The sequence below is a fragment of the Zootoca vivipara genome, chromosome 3 (genome assembly GCF_963506605.1).
Source record: "Zootoca vivipara chromosome 3, rZooViv1.1, whole genome shotgun sequence".
NCBI classification, from domain to species: domain Eukaryota; kingdom Metazoa; phylum Chordata; class Lepidosauria; order Squamata; family Lacertidae; genus Zootoca; species Zootoca vivipara.
The window spans coordinates 81,221,822-81,245,170 of record NC_083278.1 but is presented as its reverse complement, the minus strand read 5'-3'; the positions used below and the strand labels follow the sequence as shown (position 1 = coordinate 81,245,170).

Here is a 23,349-nt window from a genome sequence, read left to right as displayed (position 1 = left end):
GTTTTCCTCCCAGTCAACTTTTGCCAAGCTGGTGCCGGCCAGATGTGCCATCCATCAGCCCCAGCCAGCACAGCTTCTTCTTTATTGGATCCAGGGTGACAAATGCAGTTCTTGCACCCCCATTTTCAAAAGGAACTGGTCAAATGTGCAGTCCAGAAAAGAAAGAAAGGAGAAAAGAAAGAAAAGAGGAAGCACGCAGCCTCCAAATTGAGTGTGTTATTCGTGCTTCAAACGAGAATCCCAAAATCTTATCAAAGATGGTGTTTCCACAGAAGGGGCATTTCATTCTTCCGGCTCTCAAACTACAATATGGCAGGAAACACTGGTGTGCCCACAGCAAACACTATCAAACTACCAAGTGCACAGACACTTTTACTTGGCTTAGTTCTAGTTGCCCCATGTGGTTTCACAGCTGGTGCGGAATGTGACAGGCCTATGATCTTAAGCATGCTTACTTGGAAATAAGCCAAAATAAATGTGTTGAGGATCAAGGTAATTACATTGTGCGGTGTGTTAGAGGCCTTCTAATCTAGTATATCATTTTATACAGCATTCTGGAAAGCTACCACCATATTTACTGCCCAGCAGATTTAGTGACACGTTGTACGCGATGCAAATAAACCCTGTCAGAGTGACGAATGGCTTCAGGCATCTATGATTCCCTTTTCCAAGCACCACCTGCTTTTGTTTCACTTGGTGACAACTGAATCCAGGAAGAGATGGAATCTGATGTCAACAGCGCTGGCTAGTCCCTCCTGAAACTTGAACAATGAAACATAAAAGTGAGAGGATGATGTGGGGAGAGAAGGGGAGGAAACTCTTGCAGAGCTGCTAGAAATACTTATTAAACTGCAGTGAGAAATTGCTCCAATCATAATTTAATCAATTTTTCCCAGTCATTTGCTAACAAAAACCTGATTGTTAAAATGTTATTTGCATCAACGCTACTCTGGAAAAGCATAGCTCGTGCCTTGGAGAAACATGTTGTAATTGTAGCTAGGAAAGCTGTTGAAATAAATGCATTTTCGGCCAGATCTCTCTGGTGAGAAGGCTTTTACTGTATAAAATCAGTAGCTATCTTTGCAGAAAACCCCCGGTTTTAAATATTTTAAAACCTATTCCTTAATAACCCAGTTTTAACTGCCTTAATGAATGCTAAACACACTAACTAGATAATATGCCCCATTAAACTCAGGGAGGGAATTTACTTCTGAGTAAACATGCTTAGCATTGCTCTCCCATTTGCTTTTTGTGGTCCATAAGGAACTAGTTTGCTCTCATGAAAACCCAAAAGTATGAAACATGCACAGCTTCTGACACAGAAGCTGGAACTTTCCCTGTTCTAAAGAAAGAATTCCACCTTCCCTTCCCCTCTTCTTCTTCTTCTTCTTCTTCTTCTTCTTCTTTTAAATCTGTGACTTGATTCTGTTGAAGATGCCAAAGACCAGGCATCCCCAAACTTCGGCCTTCCAGATGTTTTGGACTACAATTCCCATCATCCCTGACCACTGGTCCTGTTAGCTAGGGATCATGGGAGTTGTAGGCCGAAACATCTGGAGGGCTGCAGTTTGGGGATGCCTGCCAAAGACATACACACTTATCCATGTTATGCCCAATTTGCAGATGCTGCTGAGAGACAGTCTCTCAAACCACACAGCCATGGAGAAATTTCTCATACAATGAAGGCTGGAACCCAATCGCTACCTCCTAGGAACTGATTGTGCAATGTATTCCCACTCAGTCTCCCCTTCTCTATGCAAGGAACTGTCTCAACTTCCAATTTCACAGTCACACTGGGGGTGGGGGGGGGTGGGGGACAGCCGGAGAAAGAAGCGGAACTGAACACATGGGTGGTGGGCAGCTTCAACAGTCTCTTCCCACCTATTTCTCATGTACAGTATCACCTACCACTTCATAGGCATTTCACAACAATCCAAGTTTAAGACACAGGTCTGCCACCATGGGCTCTGGCTTCTGCGATTTTGGCAGGCATTGCTCATACACTTTTAAAGTTACCCTTTCAGCTGTAAGGATTGTAATCTTTGCAGCCACAAAGCAAAACAGGTTGTCAATTCGTTACTGGGCCAGGTTCAAGGTTCTTGTGTTAATTCACAAAGCCTTAAACAAATTGGGCCCACAGTGTCCCACTTTGATCTCGGAGATCCTCTGATGGGGCCTTTGCTAGGGACTGAGCTTTTAGTGTAGCAGGTCTTACCCTGTGTAACTCTTTGCAGGAATCATCCTAGCATTCTTGTAGTCATCGCCTAAAAATGGTGTTCTGTTTACAGGCCTTTGAAATGTGAATTTTCTCTAAACCATCCAGTACTTATTGTTCTCCCCCACCCCCCTGATATTTATTGATGTTTTCATTGTTGTTGTAACTTTTGTATGGCTACAACGACCTGGCATTATATAATTTTTTAAATAGCTATATAAGCAAAGCCCTACTCACTAGGGATGAAGGCTATAATAATCCTAACCCTACAGACCCGAGAGTAAGCTCCGCTGAATTCAATCCTACTTATCTCTAAGCAGACATGATGTAATATTGAGAGAATTATTATTATTATTATTTAAAAATAAAAGGTGAGATTCTAAAGAAGCTGCATTTTGTACCTCAGTCTAGCTCATTTTGCACTCTTGTGGAATTATGGCATCTTCACAGCTAAGGAAATATGTGTCATATGCTATGGAAAAATCATGTCCATATTTTGATCATTGTTGGTTGAATATGATAGCCATGACTAATAATCTTTTGGAGGTTTGGATATATCTTGCGAGTCTGTGTTAGAAGGAAGACTTGAAACCTAACCCCAAGTATTTTGTGCCAGCATTTCAGCCTACGGCACTGGCAGGAGGTTGCAGCTTCAGAAGTGTGTCAGATGGCACCTCCCATTCCAATTATTTATATGGTTTAAATCATCTGCCAATCTCTCACTCACTATTTACATGAATGTATGTTTTGTCTTAATATGAATCAGAAACACACACCACCCCCAAATCTCTTTTATGATTGCTGGGAGTTTTACCTTCTCTTCATCCCCACATAAATCAATCATCCTGATAATATTTTCACGGAATTGTAGAGTTTCAGATATTATTTTCTTCAGGTTATTGATTTGTTTTCCACTGCTACAACTTTAAAATGCAGACTGTCAAAATATCCCCAGAATGAAATGCACACAAAAAGTTGAAGCCAGCTTCAAAAGTAGGTTATTCTAACTATTTTGGAAAAAGACAGACAATAGTAACCTTACCCAAAGTCACAATGTGGAATTTTTTTAATGTGCATTGCTTGCATCTCTGAGTACAAGAAAATTCTGATTTAAAAACCAACTGCATAGCACAGAAACAGAAAACAGCATGTTCTTTGGTAAAAGCAGAAATGATCTAAATACTCTGTTTCCCCTGTTCTCTGTAACCATATGTTCAATATATTCATGGAAATAAACATGAAGTTCCAGTAGTAAATCAGGCCCCATCAATATATAAATCTAAGATTGCAATATGGCGCAAGTCCAGTTTTCCCAGACAGGACTTGAACCTATGACCTACTGGTTGAGAGGTGTGAAAGTTTCCTTCTGAGCCAACATAATCACTTCTTATGTTCTTAAACACTAAACCTTGAAGGGCAAATGATTCTTTCATACACAATTCAGTTCTGGTTTTCTTGGGAAATTTCCCCAAAATGGTAAATGTTTTTAAGGTGTAGACGGCAGATATATCGGCTAATTACCGACTGAGCCCCTGCATTCCACTGTACTGCATTCTGAATCACATATGGAAAACTACAGGCGACCAAAAATGAAACAAGAATGTTAATTGCTTAGCATCCACTTGTAGTTCACAACTGAAATTGGGGCAAGTTGTGTTTGTTCTATTTATTTATCCATAAACACCACACATGACTTACATAAAAATTTAAAGTGTAACCCACAGATCCTATGTGCCAATGTAACATCCCACCCCTGTGCCAGCAAACTAGGACAGCTAGGGAATGCATACAGGATCTGTGGTACCATGTGGCCTTGTGGCTGCAAAACATCTCCCAAAGCTAGCTGTCCTGGTTTATTTTGGTTCAGTGCAGTTCAGTGTAGTGCACCAGCTAAAATTTGGCTTAGTGTATCATCTGAACCCTCCTTAACAGTGACCTGTTGCCAAAAAACAAATCTTGGCTGCAGTTCGTGATTAAGGAGGAGTGGATGGCATGCTAAGCCAAACTTTGGCTTAGCTGCTGGACCACACTGAGCTGAAAGAACCAAGGAAGAGCAAAGCGGCTGTGATTACCACCTTGGGAGCCATCACTTTCCTACATTTGCTTAGCACCATATGCAAATGCAGCCCTTGTTTTAAAAATGATGTGTGTCTTTTGTCCCACTTGTCCTTCCATTCAGCCACATGGAAGTCAATTAGAAGTAATAGGGCAGCACTCCCCCTGCGTCTCTCCAGATACAGGTTGTCTTCTTCTTCTTCTTCTTCTTCTTCTTCTTCTTCTTCTTCTTCTTCTTCTTCTTCTTCTTCTTCTTCTTCTTCTTCTTCTTCTTCTTCTTCTTCTTCTTCGAATTTATATACTGCCCTACACTCAGTTATGATTTTGCTAGATTGCCTGGCATTTCTTTTTATGGAATAGCTCAAGGAGCAGCTCAAGGAGGAGGGAGTTGGAGGTGCTGTGTTACAGGAGTACAAGGAGATGGCTGCTCATCTCCATGGCTTTGGGGTTGTGGGGTCCATTCTGTCTCCTATGCTATTTAGCATCTATATGAAACCATTGGGAGCCACCATCCAGGGATTTGGAGCATGGTGTCCCCAGTGTGTTGGAAACAATCAACTCTGTATCTCCATTCCACCAGGATAAGGAGAGGCTCTGAAAGTGCTAGACAGTCGTCTGAAAGCAGTGATGTACGGGATGAAGGTCAATAAAATATGGCTGAATTCTGAAAAGATGGAAGTGTTGTGGGTGGGTGGCTCCTGTATCCATTCATCAGATGTACAGCTTTCCCTGGGAGGAGTTGCATTCCCTCTGAAGTGTGGGAGTACTCTGGGATTTCAAGTCATCACTAGAGCCTTCTGTGGCTAGGAGTGCTTATGCCCATGTTAGGCTGATGAACTAGCTAAGGCTTTTCCTAAACCAGGAGAGCCTGGTCTCAGTTCTCCATACTCTCTTGCATGAACTACTGTAATGCATTATATGTGGGGCTGATATATAAACTGAATAAATAACAACAACATAAACAATAGGCTACAACAGCGATGCATTAATGTGCTTTTTGATACAAGAATCAGTCTTGGAAAACAATGTTCCTTTCTAAAATAAAAAAATACCACCATCTACTTTAACTGACAAAAATTTACAGAAAATACCAGCCGTCCTGCTTGAGATGAAATGAAAGAGAGGTGGGTTTTTTTTTTTTTTACAGTTCATTATTAAGACATCTGATTCACACAGAATCCGCTGACCTCTGGAAATTCAAGTGACTTTCAACAAACAACCTCAGCTTTGCTTGATTTCAAACACTGTGATGTGGTAGCTGGCAAGTGATGCCTGAAGCTGAGTTTTGACAATAGAATCTAAATAATCAATCAAAAATGTAAAACTCATAAAAGGTCATGAAGGAATTCTTTCCAATGGAAAATGTTTTGTTGCATTAAATATGGAGTTTTTATTAGGAAAATGTTTTAAAATCTTCTAGCCAGCCGCAGTATCAAAACCAGAAGCCACGCATGCACCATACTGTATTCCTGTTTGGATTTTTATGACACCCCATTTCCACCTCCCACTTGGCCCATCTTGCCACTCAGTGAAACTGAAAACACAGCTTGCTGGATTGTGTGGAGAAAAGTTGCTGGAATGTGGGTTTTGTTTTGTTTTTAAAGGATGAATCAGCTTAAAATAGTGCAGATGTCTGAGACTCTCTAGATCAGGAGAAGTCAATATGGTGCCCTTCAGATGCTGTTAGACTAATACTCCCATCAACCGTAACCATTTGCCATGCTGGCTGAAGCTGATGGGAGATGGAGTCAAACAAACATCTGGGGGTACCATGATGGCTACATCCATCTTCCATATGAGAGTCTTAGATTAAAGATCTCAGTGAATGCCAAAAGTAAGGGCACCTACGCACAACAGAGACAATTAGAAGCAGGAAATTGAATAATTATATAACATACTGAAGCCCTGCAGGGCATACAACAGCTATACATCTGCCATGGAAAACAACTTCCTTCCCTTAAACTCTTCCTTACGGAGCCACTCAGAGAAAGCAGGAAACAAATTCAGTATACATTTGCCGTTTTAACTCGATGGGCAGTTTGCAGAAGATGGATTTCAGAGGGGTTATTTAAAATGCCGAAAGGTTAGCCACGTATTAGCCAAATATTTGCAGCACTCTCTTAAAAGCATGGTGTTATGCCAACAATGCATCAGCATTCTATAAAGAAATGGGCCAGCACAAAGATTTCCAACATTTCAAGAAAATATTAGAGGAAAATATTACCAAGGACAAAAATTTCTTACACAGATCTGGCTTTAGCATTCCAACCCTGCGCAGGCTTACTCAGAATTAAGTCCCACAGAGTTCAGTGGGGCTTATTCCCTAGGATAGGGATGGGGAACTTGTGGCTCACTGTATGTTGTTTGACTCCCACTCCAATCAGCCCCACCCAGCATGGTCAGTAGTCAGGGGAGATGGAAACTGCAGTCCAGCAACATCTGGTAGGCACCATGTTGACTACCTCCGCTTTAGAAAATATCACTATACATCTCTGTATTATCCCACCATTATGTTATTTAGTGTTGGAGAATGTGCTTTGTTACATACACTACCTTTACTCCTCCCTCTCAGAAGCTAAAATATTGGCAACCACCACAACGTTAGGTGAGTTCACATATTCACACCACTAGAACCAATCACCTTGTTGTAAGTCTCCATGGATTTGTTGTCACAACTCAAAAGCAATTTATAAAATTTATTATATGAGAAAATATTACCACCCACAAGGTGACAGTTCCCCACCACTCTCCTGTGGGTTCGTCATGTTTTTAAATACAGCCTTACATGGTAAAACTGACATACTATTACAGAAAATGCATCATTCATTTTCACTTGTAGGATTTCCCATGGATTTATTAAAGTTTTACCACGAGACAGAAATGAGTAACTTTACAGAATGCTGAAGGGATGGTACCCTATTGAAATGAATCATAAACTCACATTGGCTTGGGTTCTATAAGATGCAAAGTGACTCAGGCCACTTCCAGACTGTTTCTCCTTTTTGGGGGGGGGGGGTCAATCACACCCTGGCAAGTTCTGGCTGTGCAATTAAAGATGATTTGGAGTTCTTGTGAAACAAACCCACTTCCCCCAAAAGACCAGACTTTTCCAATGAGGAAAGTGAAAAGAAAACAGACAGAAAAGTGTGGGATAATGCCTGCTTTGATGCAACATCGGCTATATAGGCACCATACATTCAAAGCACATCTAAAGCACCGCCTAGAGAATCCTGGGAACTGGAGTTTACCCCTCACAGAGCCACAATTCCCAGCACCCTGAACAAACTACAGTTCACATGATTTTTGGAGGTGGGGAGAGAAGGGATGTGCTTTAAATGCGTGGTGTGAATGCAGTCAATTGTCTAGCTTCCCTGTAAACAAATCAGAGTAAACATTCATTAAACAGCCAACATCATCTACAAATTAGGCTGAATGCTCATGAAACAGATTCCCTGGAAGAGACCTCCACAGCACTTTTCACAGGTTCAAAGAATGTTTGTGGGCACAAAGTGTGGAAGGGGTGCAGCGCAAGAGACACCAATGTTACACACACACACACACACACCTGTGTCCCTGTCCTTCCTGCAGTGAAGTGGGCAGATCCAAAGGGGGTGGGGAATACAGTTTCTGTGAACGATGTGTAATGAAATATTCCTCCAGTCACTAGGAGATGCCTTACCTGAGTCCTTCATGGGGCACAGGGCACACTGCATGCCCCACGCCTCCCCGTATAAACAACAGCACTCCGTGTAAGTGGTTTGCTTTCCAACAAGAGGCCGGCTACAAACGAAATCATCACTCAGATGTTGCCAGCAAAGATCCTGGTAGACATCCGTTTCTTCAGTTTGTTCTGAAGCAGAAGGCACAGAAACATGATCAGTACGACGCCTGCACTGTAATAGACAAATCAGTACTGTACAGTGTTCAACTGTGTTCAAGACTTACATTGCAAGAGCTCCATTTCCCTGAAAATAAAGAGATCATTTTTCTAATGTTGTGCACAAAAAAAACCCTGCTAACAATGTAATTAAAATCAGTTCAGAACGTAAGTGACTGTTCTATCCTAAATCCTGTCTCAGACTCTGGCCAATTCCAGATGCTTCAGGTGAAATATACCCAGCACAGAGCCACAGACCATAGAGGAGGAGCCTGTACTAAAGCTCCACCTCATGCCAAGCTTAACCCAGTTTTAAATAAGAAAACAAAAAGGCCAATGCTACTGTAGGGAGGAACCATAGCTTGGGCTCTTCCTCATGATCAGAAAAGCTTGGAGGACGTGAACCAAACCTTTTCCAGAAAGGAATCAGTAGAACAGTTTAAAGAAAACCCTATTCAATCCTGCCTGACTGTGATTTTTTACTTGGTTCTTGAACCTCTTCACTTGCAATGCATGTAATAAGGCATACCACTAGACTCTGCTGGTCTGATGCATCGCTTTTCTGTGGAATCCAGAACCATTGGGTGTGTACAGAAACAGCTGTAAGATCCTTCAGTGTTGACGCACTGGCCATCGATGCAACTGTTGGGGTCTTGACATTCATCCGTATCTTTTAAAAATGAAAATGAAGAACATAGCAAACAAATTATCAGTGTCTTGCAATCCGGTTTAGGAAATAAAGCATTTTCATTGTGGAAAATAACTGATTCTGCAGTGCATTCTCTCTTAAATTTAACATATATCTACATCAGGATTGGCAAGAGCCCAAAGAAAGGAACTATGAAACAGATAACATCTTCCTTGTCTTCTTCATGCACTAATCATACACAGCCTAGAAAGCTGATGAACACAATAGATTGTGTTGTTCTGATCTATTGGCAAGCAGGTTTTGGACAAACTCCACCTATGTTCTTTCTGTAGACAACAAGAGGCTTCTCACCACATGTATCAAAAGCTGCCCAATCTTTGCAAAAATACAGAAACCGACATGCTATTTCTCAGCTCTATCCCTGTCTACTCATTTTACAGAGAAGCAACTTTAAAGGAAATAAATGGCTTTACACCAGGAAAGTAAAGTTCTTTGGGCCCAAGGTGATTGAGTCTCTTACTGTGGTTTCCTTTCATTACATTATTCCACACAGAATGGTTTTCTGTTTAAACTGCAAAAGTGAAGGTCGTGACTAGGAATAATTTTCAGTCAAATGGCAAAAGTGAATTAGTAGGCAGTTCAGTAGACTGGAAGAACATTTATGATCATCAAGAGTGTGAATTGCTATTCCATATTGCATATCAGCTACTGGTGGGGTGTGTGTGTGGGGTTTTTTTGGTGGGGGAGAATAATTGTGCTTTAAAAATACCTATTTCCTCAAATGGATCTTTTACAAAACAAAAAGCAAAAACAAACCAAAAAACATTTGCCAGAGATGAGTCCAATAATGTCCTCATGTACTGTATAAAGAACAGAGGGCTAGGCTATACATAGCTCTTGTAGAGATTTACAGATAGGTAGAATAATGTCCATGTAAAACCAGTTAGAAACTAAGGATATGCTGAGTTCCCAAAGGATTAGCAACTTGCTTCAAACTCTGCCAGTTTCTTGGCACTCTTGCCAAGATTTTAGAGCTGTGCACAAATGGCCTGCCAAAAAAATCTACTCTATTTGTGGCCAGAAAAACTTTGGCTAGGGGATTGGTACAAGGATTCCATCATTTTTTTTCCAGGGGCAGGAGAAATCCCCCAAAAGCTTCTCAATGGTGATGCTCACCATGAGCAGTAGCAGACCTTCATTTGTTTGTCCTAAGGGTGTATTTTTTAAGAAAATAAAATAAAATAAATATTGCTGGCAAGTGGTAGAAGCAACAATTATGCTGGCAACAATTATGCTGGCAACTTCACAGTGTCCTGGACCTAGTGTCTTCCTGGGGCATTGCAGGGGTGAAATGGTGGCCCCCACAAACAAACAAAGAAGTAAAACAATGGCACATATTTGGAGAAGTTTTGCTTAGAAGTTTCTTCTAAGTGGGTGAAAGAAAGAAAAATCTCAGAAATTTTCTGAGGATAAAAATGTATTCCAAGAAATTCTGCCTCATCTCTACAAGACCTGTGTGTTTCCTAAGAGCCAATGGTGGCTGGTCCATCAGGGCAAATAGGACCCTGCCCCGCCTGCCTTCTTAGGGTAGCACTGGATGTCTCCTGCCTCCTTCTCAGTCTCAGGGTTGCTTTTGTGGAACTAAGCAGGGAGGAGGATGGGAAGCATTCATGGGCTCTGGCTCCACCAACTGTTGACCTCTTTGCCTTCTCCCCTACCAGTTCCAGTGGGCACTAGCTACCACTGCTAAGAATGTAAGATGAGTTGTGATGGATCAGAACAGCATTCTGTTTCCCAGAGTGGCCAACAGATCCCACTTGGAAATGTACATGCAGCACATGATGGCACCAGTTCTCCCCTGATGTCCTTTCCCAACAACTGGTAGTCATGAGATACATTCTTTCTGACCCTCCAGGATACAGCAACTATGACTAGCAGCCAGTGATAGACCTCTCCTCCACAAATTTGTCCAACCCTGTAAAAAAGCCTGTGTTAGTGGCTAACACTGCATCTTCTAGCACAGTATTCCACAACTCTGCTCTGTGTAGAGAAGGCTCAGTGAGAAACCTACCAAAGTAAGGCCACATGCCACTGCTGCATTTCTGACTGTGGATATATGATAGTCGACGGCAGGGAAACTCACTACTTGGCAGCTGCTGAGCAGCAGCCTAAGGGAAGGGGAAATCTACACCATGGAAAATAGACATTCCTGGGAGGCAGGGAGTGGTTGCAACTACAGTGGTACCTCGGGTTACAGACACCTTGGGTTACAGACACTTCGGGTTACAGACTCAGCTAACCCAGAAGTAGTACTTCGGGTTAAGAACTTTACCTCAGGATGAGAACAGAAATTGTCCGTCAGCGGCGCGGCAGCAGCGGGAGGCCCCATTAGCTAAAGTGGTACCTCAGGTTAAAAACGGTTTCAGGTTAAGAACAGACCTCCGGAACGAATTAAGTTCTTAACCAGAGGTATCACTGTACATAAATTGAGCTTTAAATTGTGTTCTAGTTTATTAATGAATTTGTTACAGTTTTTATTTTTTTCACAGGGTAATGCCTCAAGGCACATGAAACCCATACCTAGGTGAAGCTATGCAGGTTTGGGTCTGGTCAGTGCCTGGATGGGTGACTGCCATGGAACTACATGGGCACCACTTTTGATTCCATGATGGAAGAAAGGTGGGATATAAATGTAGTAACAAAATAAAATGAATTTCTTTGGGAGCTGTTGAGAGGAAATGGGTTGTAAGTCCCTGCTTTCTGCACTGCATGCCTGGAACTGCTTTCTAGTACACTGACATGCCACCACCTTTTTACTGCCTTCAAAGCCCTCCTCAAACTTTACCTTCTCCATGAAGCCTATGACATAACTTTCTAGTTCCTATGCCACAGGGTAATTCACCCTGCTAAACTTGCAACTGAAGCAATCACACATTGTTTTGCTCTTTGCTCCTGATTCCACCTCCCTCCTTTTCTTCTGTATCAAATTTTAGCTTGTATGCTTTTGGGGGCAGACACCATAAAGTGCCACAAACACTAGTGGCACTATATGAAAATAAAGGAACAAGCAATTGGAGAGAGGAGAAACATCTAAATGAGAAACATCAATGTGAACTGGATTGCACCCAGATATGAAGCCAGAAGCAATTTCTGCAACCACAACTACATTCCTTCCAGCCACTGCAATCAAGCAAATTGCTCCTAGTCATATACAGTCCAATACACAAAGTACTCAGGCACTGTTTCGAAGGATTACATGGAGAAAATAGAATCAGCCAGCTTTCATGTGTGAATAATTTGTAAGAGCAGCCAAGAATTAAAATCTCATTCCCCAGTGCTGGTTGGCAAATGTAAAGAGTATGGGGACACGGTAAGCCAATGCAATTCTGGGCTGCATCAATAGGAGTATAGCGTCTAGATCAAGGGAAGTAATAGTACCACTATTCTGCTCTGGTCAGACCTCACCTGGAGTACTGTGTCCAGTTCTGGGCACCACAGTTCAAAAAGGATACTGACAAGCTGGAACGTGTCCAGAGGAGGGCAACCAAAATGGTCAAAGGCCTGGAAACAATGCCTTATGAGGAACGGCTTAGGGAGCTGGGTAGGTTTAGCCTGGAGAAGAGAAGGTTAAGGGGTGATATGATAGCCATGTTCAAATATATAAAAGGATGTCATATAGAGGAGGGTGAAAGGTTGTTTTCTGCTGCTCTAGAGAAGCGGACACGGAGCAATGGATTCAAATACAAGAAAGAAGATTTCACCTAGACATTAGGAAGAACTTCCTGACAGTAAGAGCTGTTCGACACTGGAATTTGTTGCCAAGGAGTGTGGTGGAGTCTCCTTCTTTGGAGGTCTTTAAGCAGAGGCTTGACAGGCATATGTCAGGAATGCTTTGATGGTGTTTCCTGCTTGGCAGGGGGTTGGACTGGATGGCCCTTGTGGTCTCTTCCAACTCTATGATTCTATGATTCTATGTATACTTACCAAAGCACTGGAGTTTTACAGGATCATAGTATGTGCCTTGTTTGCAGTAACACTCATAGCCTGGCTGTGTGTTTAAACAGAAGCCGTTCTTACATATTTCTTGCCCAAAGAGCTGACATTCATCAGCATCTGTGGAAAAATGATAATGGAAGGAATAAGTTGGAAGTCCTTCATGGCCGTTTCAGCTGAATATGATTTTTAGTCTATCTTGCCAGGATAGGCACATCACAGAGGAATAAAAAGAGAGTTTGCAGTCATGAAGAATGGAGAAAACTCTGATTCTACCATTTGATTCTACCATTTATCAGCCAAAATATTTAACTAGAGGCGTAGCAGGGAGTAAAGCTACTGCTGGGATAAACTGCATTTTCTTCAAGGAAAAAAAACGATCTGGAAGGCACAATCCCTCTTTGAACTACAGTCATACCTCGGTTTAAGTACACCTCGGTTTGAGTATTTCCAGTTTAAGTACTCCGCGGACCTGTCTGGAACGGATTAATCCACTTTCCATTACTTTCAATGGGAAAGTTCGCTTCAGGTTAAGTACACTTCAGGTTAAATACAGACTTCCAGAACCAATTGTGTTTGTAAACCGAGGTACCACTGTATTGCTAACCAGTCAGGGTAAGCTGCATTGTTAAAAAGAAAATCATGGGCTACAATAGATCGTTCCAGAGGAAGATTTGGAAGAGGACCTGAACTCTTGCCCAATTCACTAGAAGTTTACACACAATCTGGGTATGGCATTGCACAATCCTGCCCCTGGAATCTATGTGCATATACCCTATTTTAACATTACATCCCATGCTTGAATGCCAGGCAGACTTAGTGGAGCAGGCATGGAAGGGGCAGTCAAGGGAAAAGGGCTAAAAATCAGGAACCCTCACAGATGAGCAGACTGTATTTTAAGCCCATTGAGAGGGTACATAGGAAATACATTTAACAGCTAACTTATGAGTATGAACTATTAAATCATAAGCAGCTCCAATTCAGATGGCTCTGCAGAAGGGGTAGCTTTGGTGCTTACTCAAGCATGTGATTTTTAAAAATAAAAAATAGCTTTGGTAAACATGGCTTGAATTTCAGAGCAGTGCTGAACCCTATATGGAAGTACACAATATTTTGATATATTGTGAACTGTCTTCGGATTTCAAGTTTTAACAACAACAATGACTGTGCCTTCACTTTATCACGCAATAACCATTTCCTGATCTTTTGTGTATTTTCAGATTTACAGTTGCAGCTATAGGTTGTATAGGTTTGTGCCAAATATTGAGAGAATGTTTAGCATCAGTGATACAACAGATTCCCCCCCGGTTAGTGCTCATGGCTTGGGCTAACGTAAAACTGCGGCTGCCATCAGCATATGTACATCTTTTCGTACAACATCAGGTGCATTGCTATTTATTTAGCTAGTGTAAACTAATCACACTTAACTAGTCTGAGCATGCTCTGCTTTAACTGTCACCTTGAGACTGCACACAAAATCTGCTTTTCAAGAGTATTGTTGCTGATGCCAATGTGACTTCTCTGGAGTTAGTTCTCCAAGGAGGGCTGCCTTCGTCAAGTACTTCACCATACCTTTACCCTCTGTAACTGCTTCCATGCTCTCTGCTTATATTGGCTTAGGGAACACCCTGATTTTGTGCCCCCTTTTCTTGCTCCTGTGTTGTGTCTGATTTAAAATCCTGCTGAGAATTAACGATTTGTTTTTGGCGCCTGCTCTGGAGACTCCAGCGATGGTGGCTTCCTCCACACAGGCATAACTATAAATTTTGCTGCACAGAGTTCTGAAGGTACTTATCACTTTGGTATCTGGGGGCTTCTTGACATAACTTAAACTGACAGACAGACATTTCCACAAACTTAAGAGAAAATTGCTCTGCAGCTGAAATGCCCTTCACAAAAGAAAGCTCATACTTAGCAGACAGCATGCAAAATGAATACTAGTGGTTTAAATCACATTTTATAGAAAAATATACTTTTGGCACATAAAACTTTAGTTTTTATGAATTATTTCATATCCCTTTTTTGCTGGATTTGGAATTTGTTTCTTTTCCTAGCCTTGTTTCTTTCCCCATGTATTTATTGTACTATTTCCTCAAAATCAGGCTAGGGTCACTCAAGGCAAATACAAACTGGGTCAAATCACTCAGGTGTGAGCCCATTGCTCTGAATGGAATTGTTCTCCATTTATATCATGGCAACAATAGATGTTATGCCAAGAAAGGAATGTTTTGTATCTGCTGAACAGCTCTAAAAGGTAAAAATCCTAATATACTGACTGCTCCAGAAAGGATGAATTGGCTATATAAATATTTTTGCAGCCACTCTTCCAGAAATGGAGCAGCTTTTAAAGAAAAGAAATTATATGAAAACTTGACACCCACACTACCAAAATAAGGACTTTTAAAAAGAACATATATCTGAAGGCTGGTTCAGGCTAGCTGAAGTTGAATGATACTGTATAGCTGAAAGGGGAAATGGAGAATTCTAAAGAGAACCAAAGATACTCATGCAAATAAAGAAATGCAGGTGAAAACTAAAAGGAAAACAGGAATGGAATTTCTGGATGACCTGATTAAACTGTCCAAACTGGTTCCAGCTGGAGCAGTGGAAGGTTGGCCTGTTCATATCATCAGAATTTAAAATAAATTTTCAGCAGCACCAAACCAGCACCGCATCACAAGCTATCACAAACCTTTTAGTCTTATTATATGGGAGTTGCAGGCAGATACTTCTGACTAGACATGAATAGGTTGCTGCTATAAGTGTAATCACCTATTCCACGGAACAAGGAGTTCAGTTTCTTTGAATTCTATGAGACTTACTCTAGGTAAGTGTGTACTGGACTACAGACTTAGGCGACTGCAATCCTAAAAACACTTATCTAGAAGTAGGTCTCACTGAACTCAAAGGGACTTACTTCCAAGTAGTCATGCACAGGATTGTGCTGCTGTTACAGTTTAGGACAGGCTTCCTCAAACTTGGCCCTCCAGATGTTTTTGGCCTACAACTCCCATGATCCCTAGCTAGCAGGGCCAGTGATCAGGGATGATGGGAATTGTAGTCTCAAAACATCTGGAGGGCTGAGTTTGAGGAAGCCTGGTTTAGGATGAGGATGCCAGAACATTTGTTAACCTACAAGTCATCTATAGCAAGGTCCAACGCCCACTGCCTTTCATAGGAATCCTCTACAACTGTAGCCTAACACCTAGCTTTCAGCTGCTGTTGTTACATCATTTGCATCTTTGGGAGCCCACTCCTAAATCTCATTAAAGTCAGAGGTCAACGCCCCCCCCCCCAGTATATGCTCTTTTCAAAGCATTTTTGAAAAGTTATTTAAGGTTCAGATGAGGAAGCTGCCTTATACCAAGCCAGAACAACTGAACCATCTGTCTCAGTATCGTCTACACTGACTTTCAGTTTTCAGGCAGATTTTCAGGCAGGGGTCTCTCCCATCTCTTCCTGGATATGCTGGGGATTGAACCCTTTTGAATGCAAAGCATGTGCTCTACCTACTGACGGTACAGCCCTTCCCATTCAGGAAGAAGGAAATAGGAAGGCTTCAATTGCCCACCAGCAGCCCAGTCTGACTGGCTATATGCCAACCATGATGGCATTGGGTTCCCTGTCTGATCTCTAGCCAGCTGGTATCACACAGTGAAGAAACCCTTTCAAATACAAAATGAATTTGCAGCAGTGAAAGGAAGCAATGGTCATAAATAGAAAGTGACGAAGTGCAATGTAGAAATCGATTGTAGGTGGTTCCACCTATCCCCACCCAAAGGAGCAAATTTTCGTAAAAACCAACCAACCAAACAAACCTCATAAACATTTGGCAGACTGCTACACCAAAACAGACTTTAAATGAGCACTGGTATCTTTTAGGAATGTTGAAACACTAATATATAATTCAAATCTGTATAACTGGAGCTGACCTTTGTAGTTCTGCGAAACAGCTCCATAAGATAAATCTTCAGAGGGTATGTACCCTTTCCCTTCAGGGCACAGCTCAGTAAACTCAGCTAGCAGGAAGATAAACCGAGAATCCAATTAGAAATGTATTTGCGCATTACAGTGTGAAACACAACAGATTCAGTATCTTAAAAGAGCACTCTCATGTTCTAATGCATGATTTCTCATTTTATAAGTTTTCCTTTCTCATATTACAAACTTTTAGAAATAAAATGGACAGTGATATTCAGCTATGGCCATGGCTCATAAGACTGGTAGATGTTCCAGAGCAGGGGTCAGCAAACTTTTTCAGCAGGGGGCCGGTCCACTGTCCCTCAGACCTTGTGGGGGGCCCGACTATATTTTGGGGAAAAAATGAACGAATTCCTATGCCCCACAAATAACCCAGAGATGCATTTTAAATAAAAGGACACATTCTACTCATGTAAAAACACCAGGCAGGCCCCATAAATAACCCAGAGGTGCATTTTAAATAAAAGGACACATTCTACTCAAAGTAAAAACATGCTGATTTCCGGACCGTCCGCGGGCCAGATTTAGATGGTGATTGGGCCGCATCCGGCCCCCCGGGTCTTAGTTTGCGGACCCTGTTCCAGAGCAACTATGAAAAGATTCTTCTTAAAAGATGCATGCAGAATTTTTGTGGTTCTGTTGGCTAAAAAGTGGTGCCCCAAACAAACAGAGGCATCATATAAATATAACGATAAAGTAGGGAACTTAAAGCATATCTTGAAACAAAATAAAAATAAAATAGAAAAATTCCTTCCAGTAGCACCTTAGAGACCAACTAATGTTTGTCATTGGTATGAGCTTTCGTATGCATGCACACGAAAGCTCATACCAATGACAAACTTAGTTGGTCTCTAAGGTGCTACTGGAAGGAATTTTTCTATTTTATTTTTATTTTGTTTCAACAGCAGACCAACACGGCTACCTACCTGTAACCATATCTTGAGTAGAAATCCTGATTATTGATGTCCAGATAAGTGAACACTGAAGCAAAGAAATCTAACAGGAAACTTTAACTCCCTGTGTAATACAGTAAACCTGCAAATTATGAGCATCCAATTTGTGCACATTCAGAAAGGGGTGGAGTGCCAGGAAAAATGACTTTGGCAATCCCACCCACCATTGAATTCAATGTGTTCTGACTATACACAATTTTGGCTTTAGGTGCGATCTTTGGAATGTATAAATTGCGGGCTTATTGTACAAAGGAACTGAATGAATCCACTGTAGACATATTCTTTGATGCCAAATGAAATAGGAAAGCAGAACACACTCCTTTATAACTAATAGCTCAACTCTATGCTTGCTTATTCAAAAGTGCCAATGAATCCAATGAGGATTAAGTCCAACATGGCTTGCATAAAGGACTAGAATCTAAGATTGCAGTTCTCCCATTTACTTGGGAGAAAGTCCCACTTAGAAAAGTGGGATTTACTTCTGAAAAAAACAGGCAAAAGCTACTGATCCACATTATGATGTTATGAATAGCAACTACCAGTGAATGGGAAATGATCACTTACGACTTCCAAGCACAGGACATGGGAATATTTCACAGTTATCACCCCAGCCGGCACCCAAAGTACAGCAGCATTCTTGTTTCGTAACATTGGATGTTAGTACATTATCGCAAAAATTTGCATCATTTAGATTGTAGTAGCATTCCTTCTTTTCATCTGCCATTTCTTTCGTATCTACCGGTAAATCTAAAAACAAATGGTGAAAGATACAATGTCATACAGCAAAAGCAAATTCAGAAATAAATGATATAGTCTTGCCACTTCTCATGTAATATTTGGTGGTTTCCATGGGCTCTCTCTTAACCATGGTTCAGAGTTCAGAACCAGGCTGTGGGATTGTACTCTCTCACCCCAGTCCCTCCCATTTCTTTGTGTGAATTTCCTCTCTCATTTTTTCCTGCAAGCCTTATTTGTGGCTGCATCTGCATTTACATTAGTCACTCTTAGCAGATGCCAACCAGGTTCCCTATTCATCAGGATATGCAAAATGATTTCATTGCCTGATTTCAAATCTTGATGAAGAGGAAACCCTGGTTAGAGAGAACTGTGGGTAATGTTGGTGCTATGATTATACAGACAGAGAAATATCACAGTTATGCCCTTAAACTTCTCTAATTAATATCCATGAGATTTGACGCAATAATATTCATGTCCCCAGTCCTTATAATACATTGCTGACATACTATCCTCAAGAAGAAAAGATACAACAGATAAGATTATACCATTTTGCCATTAGACCATTAAACACCATTGAACCCACATATTGGAAGATTATTGTAAGAGAGAGGGCTTGCAGAGAGCAGCCCACTCTGCTTACTTCCATCAGATGGGAGAGCAGCAGCAAGTCTGGGAGTTCAAATCAGGAACAGGAAGGGTTAAGACGGGTCCAGGGCTCTGCAGAGTCCTGGTGGCTCAGCTCCAGGTTGGTAGCAGGGAAGCAGGGGAGGAGCTAGCTTCAGCAGGGGCTGGAAAGGAGGGAGGAGAGGGAACGGCACCTCAGGAGCCTGGTTTGGGACCACGGAGGACCCATAGAGCAAGGAGGAGGGGCGTTTGGAGTCTTAAAAGGGGGGTCAGAGCCCACGAGACGCCATTGTGGGCTTCTGCCCCATGCAGAGCAGACATGATTTGAGACATCTCACCACTGTATATAGCATGCACAATAAAACTATGAAAATCCAGAGGATGTGTGGAGTGCTTACTCGGGAGTAGCCAACACCCCATCTGTGACAGCAAGCCCACAATCTTTTGATGGCTACCCCGAGGGAAGAGGGCTGCAAATGTAGCAGCCGGCATGAAGTTGGCAGCATCTAAAGCAGAAGAGAGAGATGCCAAGGGAGGATTGGCATGCGTGAGGGGTGTAGCAGAGAGCAAGCTGCAGCCAGCACCCTGCAACTATGGAACGGCTCAAGCACCAGGTAGGCACCCGGGCACAGGGGAAGCCAGGCTTAGTGAACCGAGCAGCTCTGAACACAGCCAAGCCGGAGGAGTGGAGGCTGGACAAGCAGAGAGGACACTCGGGACGGGCCAGCACTTTGTAGGGCGACCCTCAGCACAAGCTGGCTCTAAGGCTGAGAGGCATGGTGGCGTGGAAGTGCAGGAGGCTGAGAGGCGAGTCCGGGCAGCGGGGACAGACGGAGGGGAAAGGCAGCGGCCACAAGCTCCCATACAGTCCCTGGAAGGCAGCTACAGCTCAGCACAGACCCCTCCAGCCAGATGTGATGCAGAGGGACAAAGCCCGCGCGCGGGTACTTTCAAACGCTGACGTGGGAAAACAGAGGGAAGAGAAAGGCGGGAGATGCCTTTACAATGCACCCAGCCACTGGGTGGAACACTGCCCCCAGAGGAAGGAATGGCGAGAGCAGGCAGGCACAGACACAAGCCTGGATGCCAGATCAGGAGGGGAGGGGCCAGGCAGAGCACCAACAACTGAGCCCTCCTGTAACACCCCACAGCACGACAAAGAGATGGAAGTAAGTCTGCAGCTGCCAAGAGGCCAGACCCAGGAGACAGTCGGGCTTCTCTGCAGGGGCAGCAGCAATGATTGCCTATCGGTGGACTTTGCTAGGCAGAATCAGATTCCCCTTTTCCCAAGGAAGCTTCCCATGAGCGTCTCGGCCATAGACGGCAGGGAATTGCAGGAGGGTGAGGTCACGCAACAGACCCCCTCTCGGAAGATGACAGTGAACAAGCACGCAGAAGTGCTAGCTTTGGACTTAATGGACAATGACCCTGTGGGCAGCCAGCGCCGGGGAGATCTCACCTTTGGAGATGCAGACGGCAAGGAGCACTGCAGGAAAGAAGGAGAATCCTCAGGATCGCACCACATCAGCTCCCCAGGCGGATGGAACGACGCCGAGGCGGGGATGCAGGAAGAGAAACTGAGCCAACTCACCAAAGAGGACACTTTTACCCAGAACATACGGAGGGACTTGAGGGAGGGAGAAGGGGCAGGGGAAGGGCTTGCAGAGAAAGAGGGGTTACTCTTTAGCAATGATGCCCGGTATATGCCCCAGGACTCCCTCAGAGGGAAGATTCTCAGGCAATATCATGACAACCCCACGGAGGGGCATGCAGTACATGTCTTCACGAGGCTCACACCCAGTAAGGCCAGTCTTGGGCGAAACCCCAGAGCCTTCCCAGAGCAGGGGGAGGGGGAGATTGGGGGACCACCTATTGAGGCATGGGGTGAGAGGAGGGAGACAGTACACCAACAACTGGATGGAGACGTGGCAAGGAGCAATGAGGCTTACAAGGAGGGGGCAGACCATCACGGGGGACTGGAGAAGGTCTTCCACGGAGGGGACAGGGTCTGGCTGTGGTCAGAAGGCCTTCCCATGGGGGGAAGGGGGAAGAAGCTGGCACCCAGAAGGCTGGGGCCCTTCAAGGTTCTGACACAGATCAACCCTGTCACCTTCAGGGGGGAAGTACCTACAGCGAGAAAGGTCCATCCCGTGGGTCACAGGTCTTTGCTCTCACACTTTAGGGAAAGCCCAAGGTTCAGAGGACGTGACACACATCCAACACAAGACGCTGACAGGAGGGAGGGGGAGGAAATCACACAAAAGACACTAGACAGAAGGGTGGAGGGAGAAGGCAGCCAAGAGGTTCCAGAAAGAAAGGAAGAGGAGGAGGTCTACAGTGCCACAGCGAGCCCGGGCTCCCGGTGGGGGGAGGGGGGGTTAAAATGTCTGATGGCCAGGCAGGGCACTCCTGCTTCCCAAAACGCGGAGGCAACCACGCACACCATGCAAGGGGAGGACCGCACACTGGAACTGCACGCTCCTTTCTCCCACAGACCCAAACCACCACACGTCAGTAGCACAGGGAACACAGAGGGGGAGGGCGATCCCAGGTGGGGAGCAGGGGAGACGCAGACCCAAGGAGCCCTCCGGGAATCGGAAGCAATTTTCCAGAGGGAGGAGGAGGATGACAACGGAAGGAACTACACGGACCAGCCACCCAGCACCGACTGGGAACAGGATTTTACACACACTACAGAGGAGGAAGACCTGTCAGGCTTCCAGCCCTCTTTACAGACATCAGACCAGGCAAACCAGGCCTCAGAAAGGGGGGGGGGAGCCTGGAGGGGGGGTGGATGTAAGAGAGAGGGCTTGCAGAGAGCAGCCCACTCTGCTTACTTCCATCAGATGGGAGAGCAGCAGCAAGTCTGGGAGTTCAAATCAGGAACAGGAAGGGTTAAGACGGGTCCAGGGCTCTGCAGAGTCCTGGTGGCTCAGCTCCAGGTTGGTAGCAGGGAAGCAGGGGAGGAGCTAGCTTCAGCAGGGGCTGGAAAGGAGGGAGGAGAGGGAACGGCACCTCAGGAGCCTGGTTTGGGACCACGGAGGACCCATAGAGCAAGGAGGAGGGGCGTTTGGAGTCTTAAAAGGGGGGTCAGAGCCCACGAGACGCCATTGTGGGCTTCTGCCCCATGCAGAGCAGACATGATTTGAGACATCTCACCACTGTATATAGCATGCACAATAAAACTATGAAAATCCAGAGGATGTGTGGAGTGCTTACTCGGGAGTAGCCAACACCCCATCTGTGACAATTATTGACCCTATTTTTCCTAGAAGCTTGTACACACACCTTCTTCATATTGCTTATTTGCTTTTTAGTGAGAATTGTAAAGCATGTTAATCTGAATAACACAGAGCAAGACTTCCTCACAGTTGTAAATTATAAGATACACACATGAAGGCGTTAAGCCATGTGCAGATTGAGGAGAGGTGCAACTGGAAATCGTAATCTGCTTATTGTGCTCAAAATATTCTACAGTTATGATGAATAAGATAGTTGTTTAAGCAGGATATACAGGTGAAACTCGAAAAATTAGAATATCATTGAAAAGTGCATTTATTTCAGTAATGCAACTTAAAAGGTGAAACCAATATATGAGATAGATGCATGACATGCAAAGCAAGATATGTCAAGCCTTTATTTGTTGTAATTGTAATTATTTGTCGTTAGGCGGGTCAATTATAAATGGAATCTAATTAATGAAATGTAATAGCAATGTTTATTTTTGTATTATTGTAACTATTGGTTTTATTACTGTGGACTTTCCAAAAGAAAGCATTTGTATAAATTAAAATAAAAAAATAATAATAAAGTTGCATTACTGAACTTTTCGAGGATATTCTAATTTTCCGAGTTTCACCTGTATATAACATGCAATGTTAACATGCAGTTGTTACCAAACACTTAATGTTTTTCTTTTCTCTCTTCAGAAGAATGCATGTTTGCGTCAGAGGACACAAACAAACAGTCATAGAGAGCTATTCAAATTTAGCACACCAACACACTGATTTCTCTTTGATATTTTGCCAAGGTCAATGTGTGCTATGGGGGAAACACCCAGCTGAGTGCTATTTTATCTTTGTTAGTCTAGTCTGTGGTCTCTCCTCATCAGATAATTACAGTTTTCTATAATGTTCTGAATTTCATGAAGTACAGTGGTTTTGTGGTATTCCTCAGCCCAATAAGAACCAAACGAAGACTATAATGTGTCACAGATATCTAGCTGAAGTAAATTGGTTCTCCCAAGGTGAGAGGAGGCTCAGTA

At 43.3% G+C, this 23,349-nt stretch overlaps 1 protein-coding gene across 7 annotated transcripts in view; it reads right to left on the bottom strand.

Moving 5' to 3' along the window:
- LTBP1 (latent transforming growth factor beta binding protein 1) overlaps window positions 1-23,349 on the bottom strand; it is a 199,293-nt gene that overhangs the window by 10,465 nt on the left and 165,479 nt on the right. For all 7 annotated transcript variants that reach the window (XM_035108252.2, XM_035108243.2, XM_035108244.2 and 4 more), the window contains 5 exons: window positions 18,288-18,470; window positions 16,722-16,808; window positions 12,781-12,909; window positions 8,677-8,817; window positions 7,950-8,120 (listed from right to left, as the gene is read on the bottom strand). In XM_035108252.2, coding sequence (XP_034964143.2) covers window positions 7,950-8,120; window positions 8,677-8,817; window positions 12,781-12,909; window positions 16,722-16,808; window positions 18,288-18,470 — 711 coding nt within the window. The remainder of the gene's footprint in view (window positions 1-7,949; window positions 8,121-8,676; window positions 8,818-12,780; window positions 12,910-16,721; window positions 16,809-18,287; window positions 18,471-23,349) is intronic.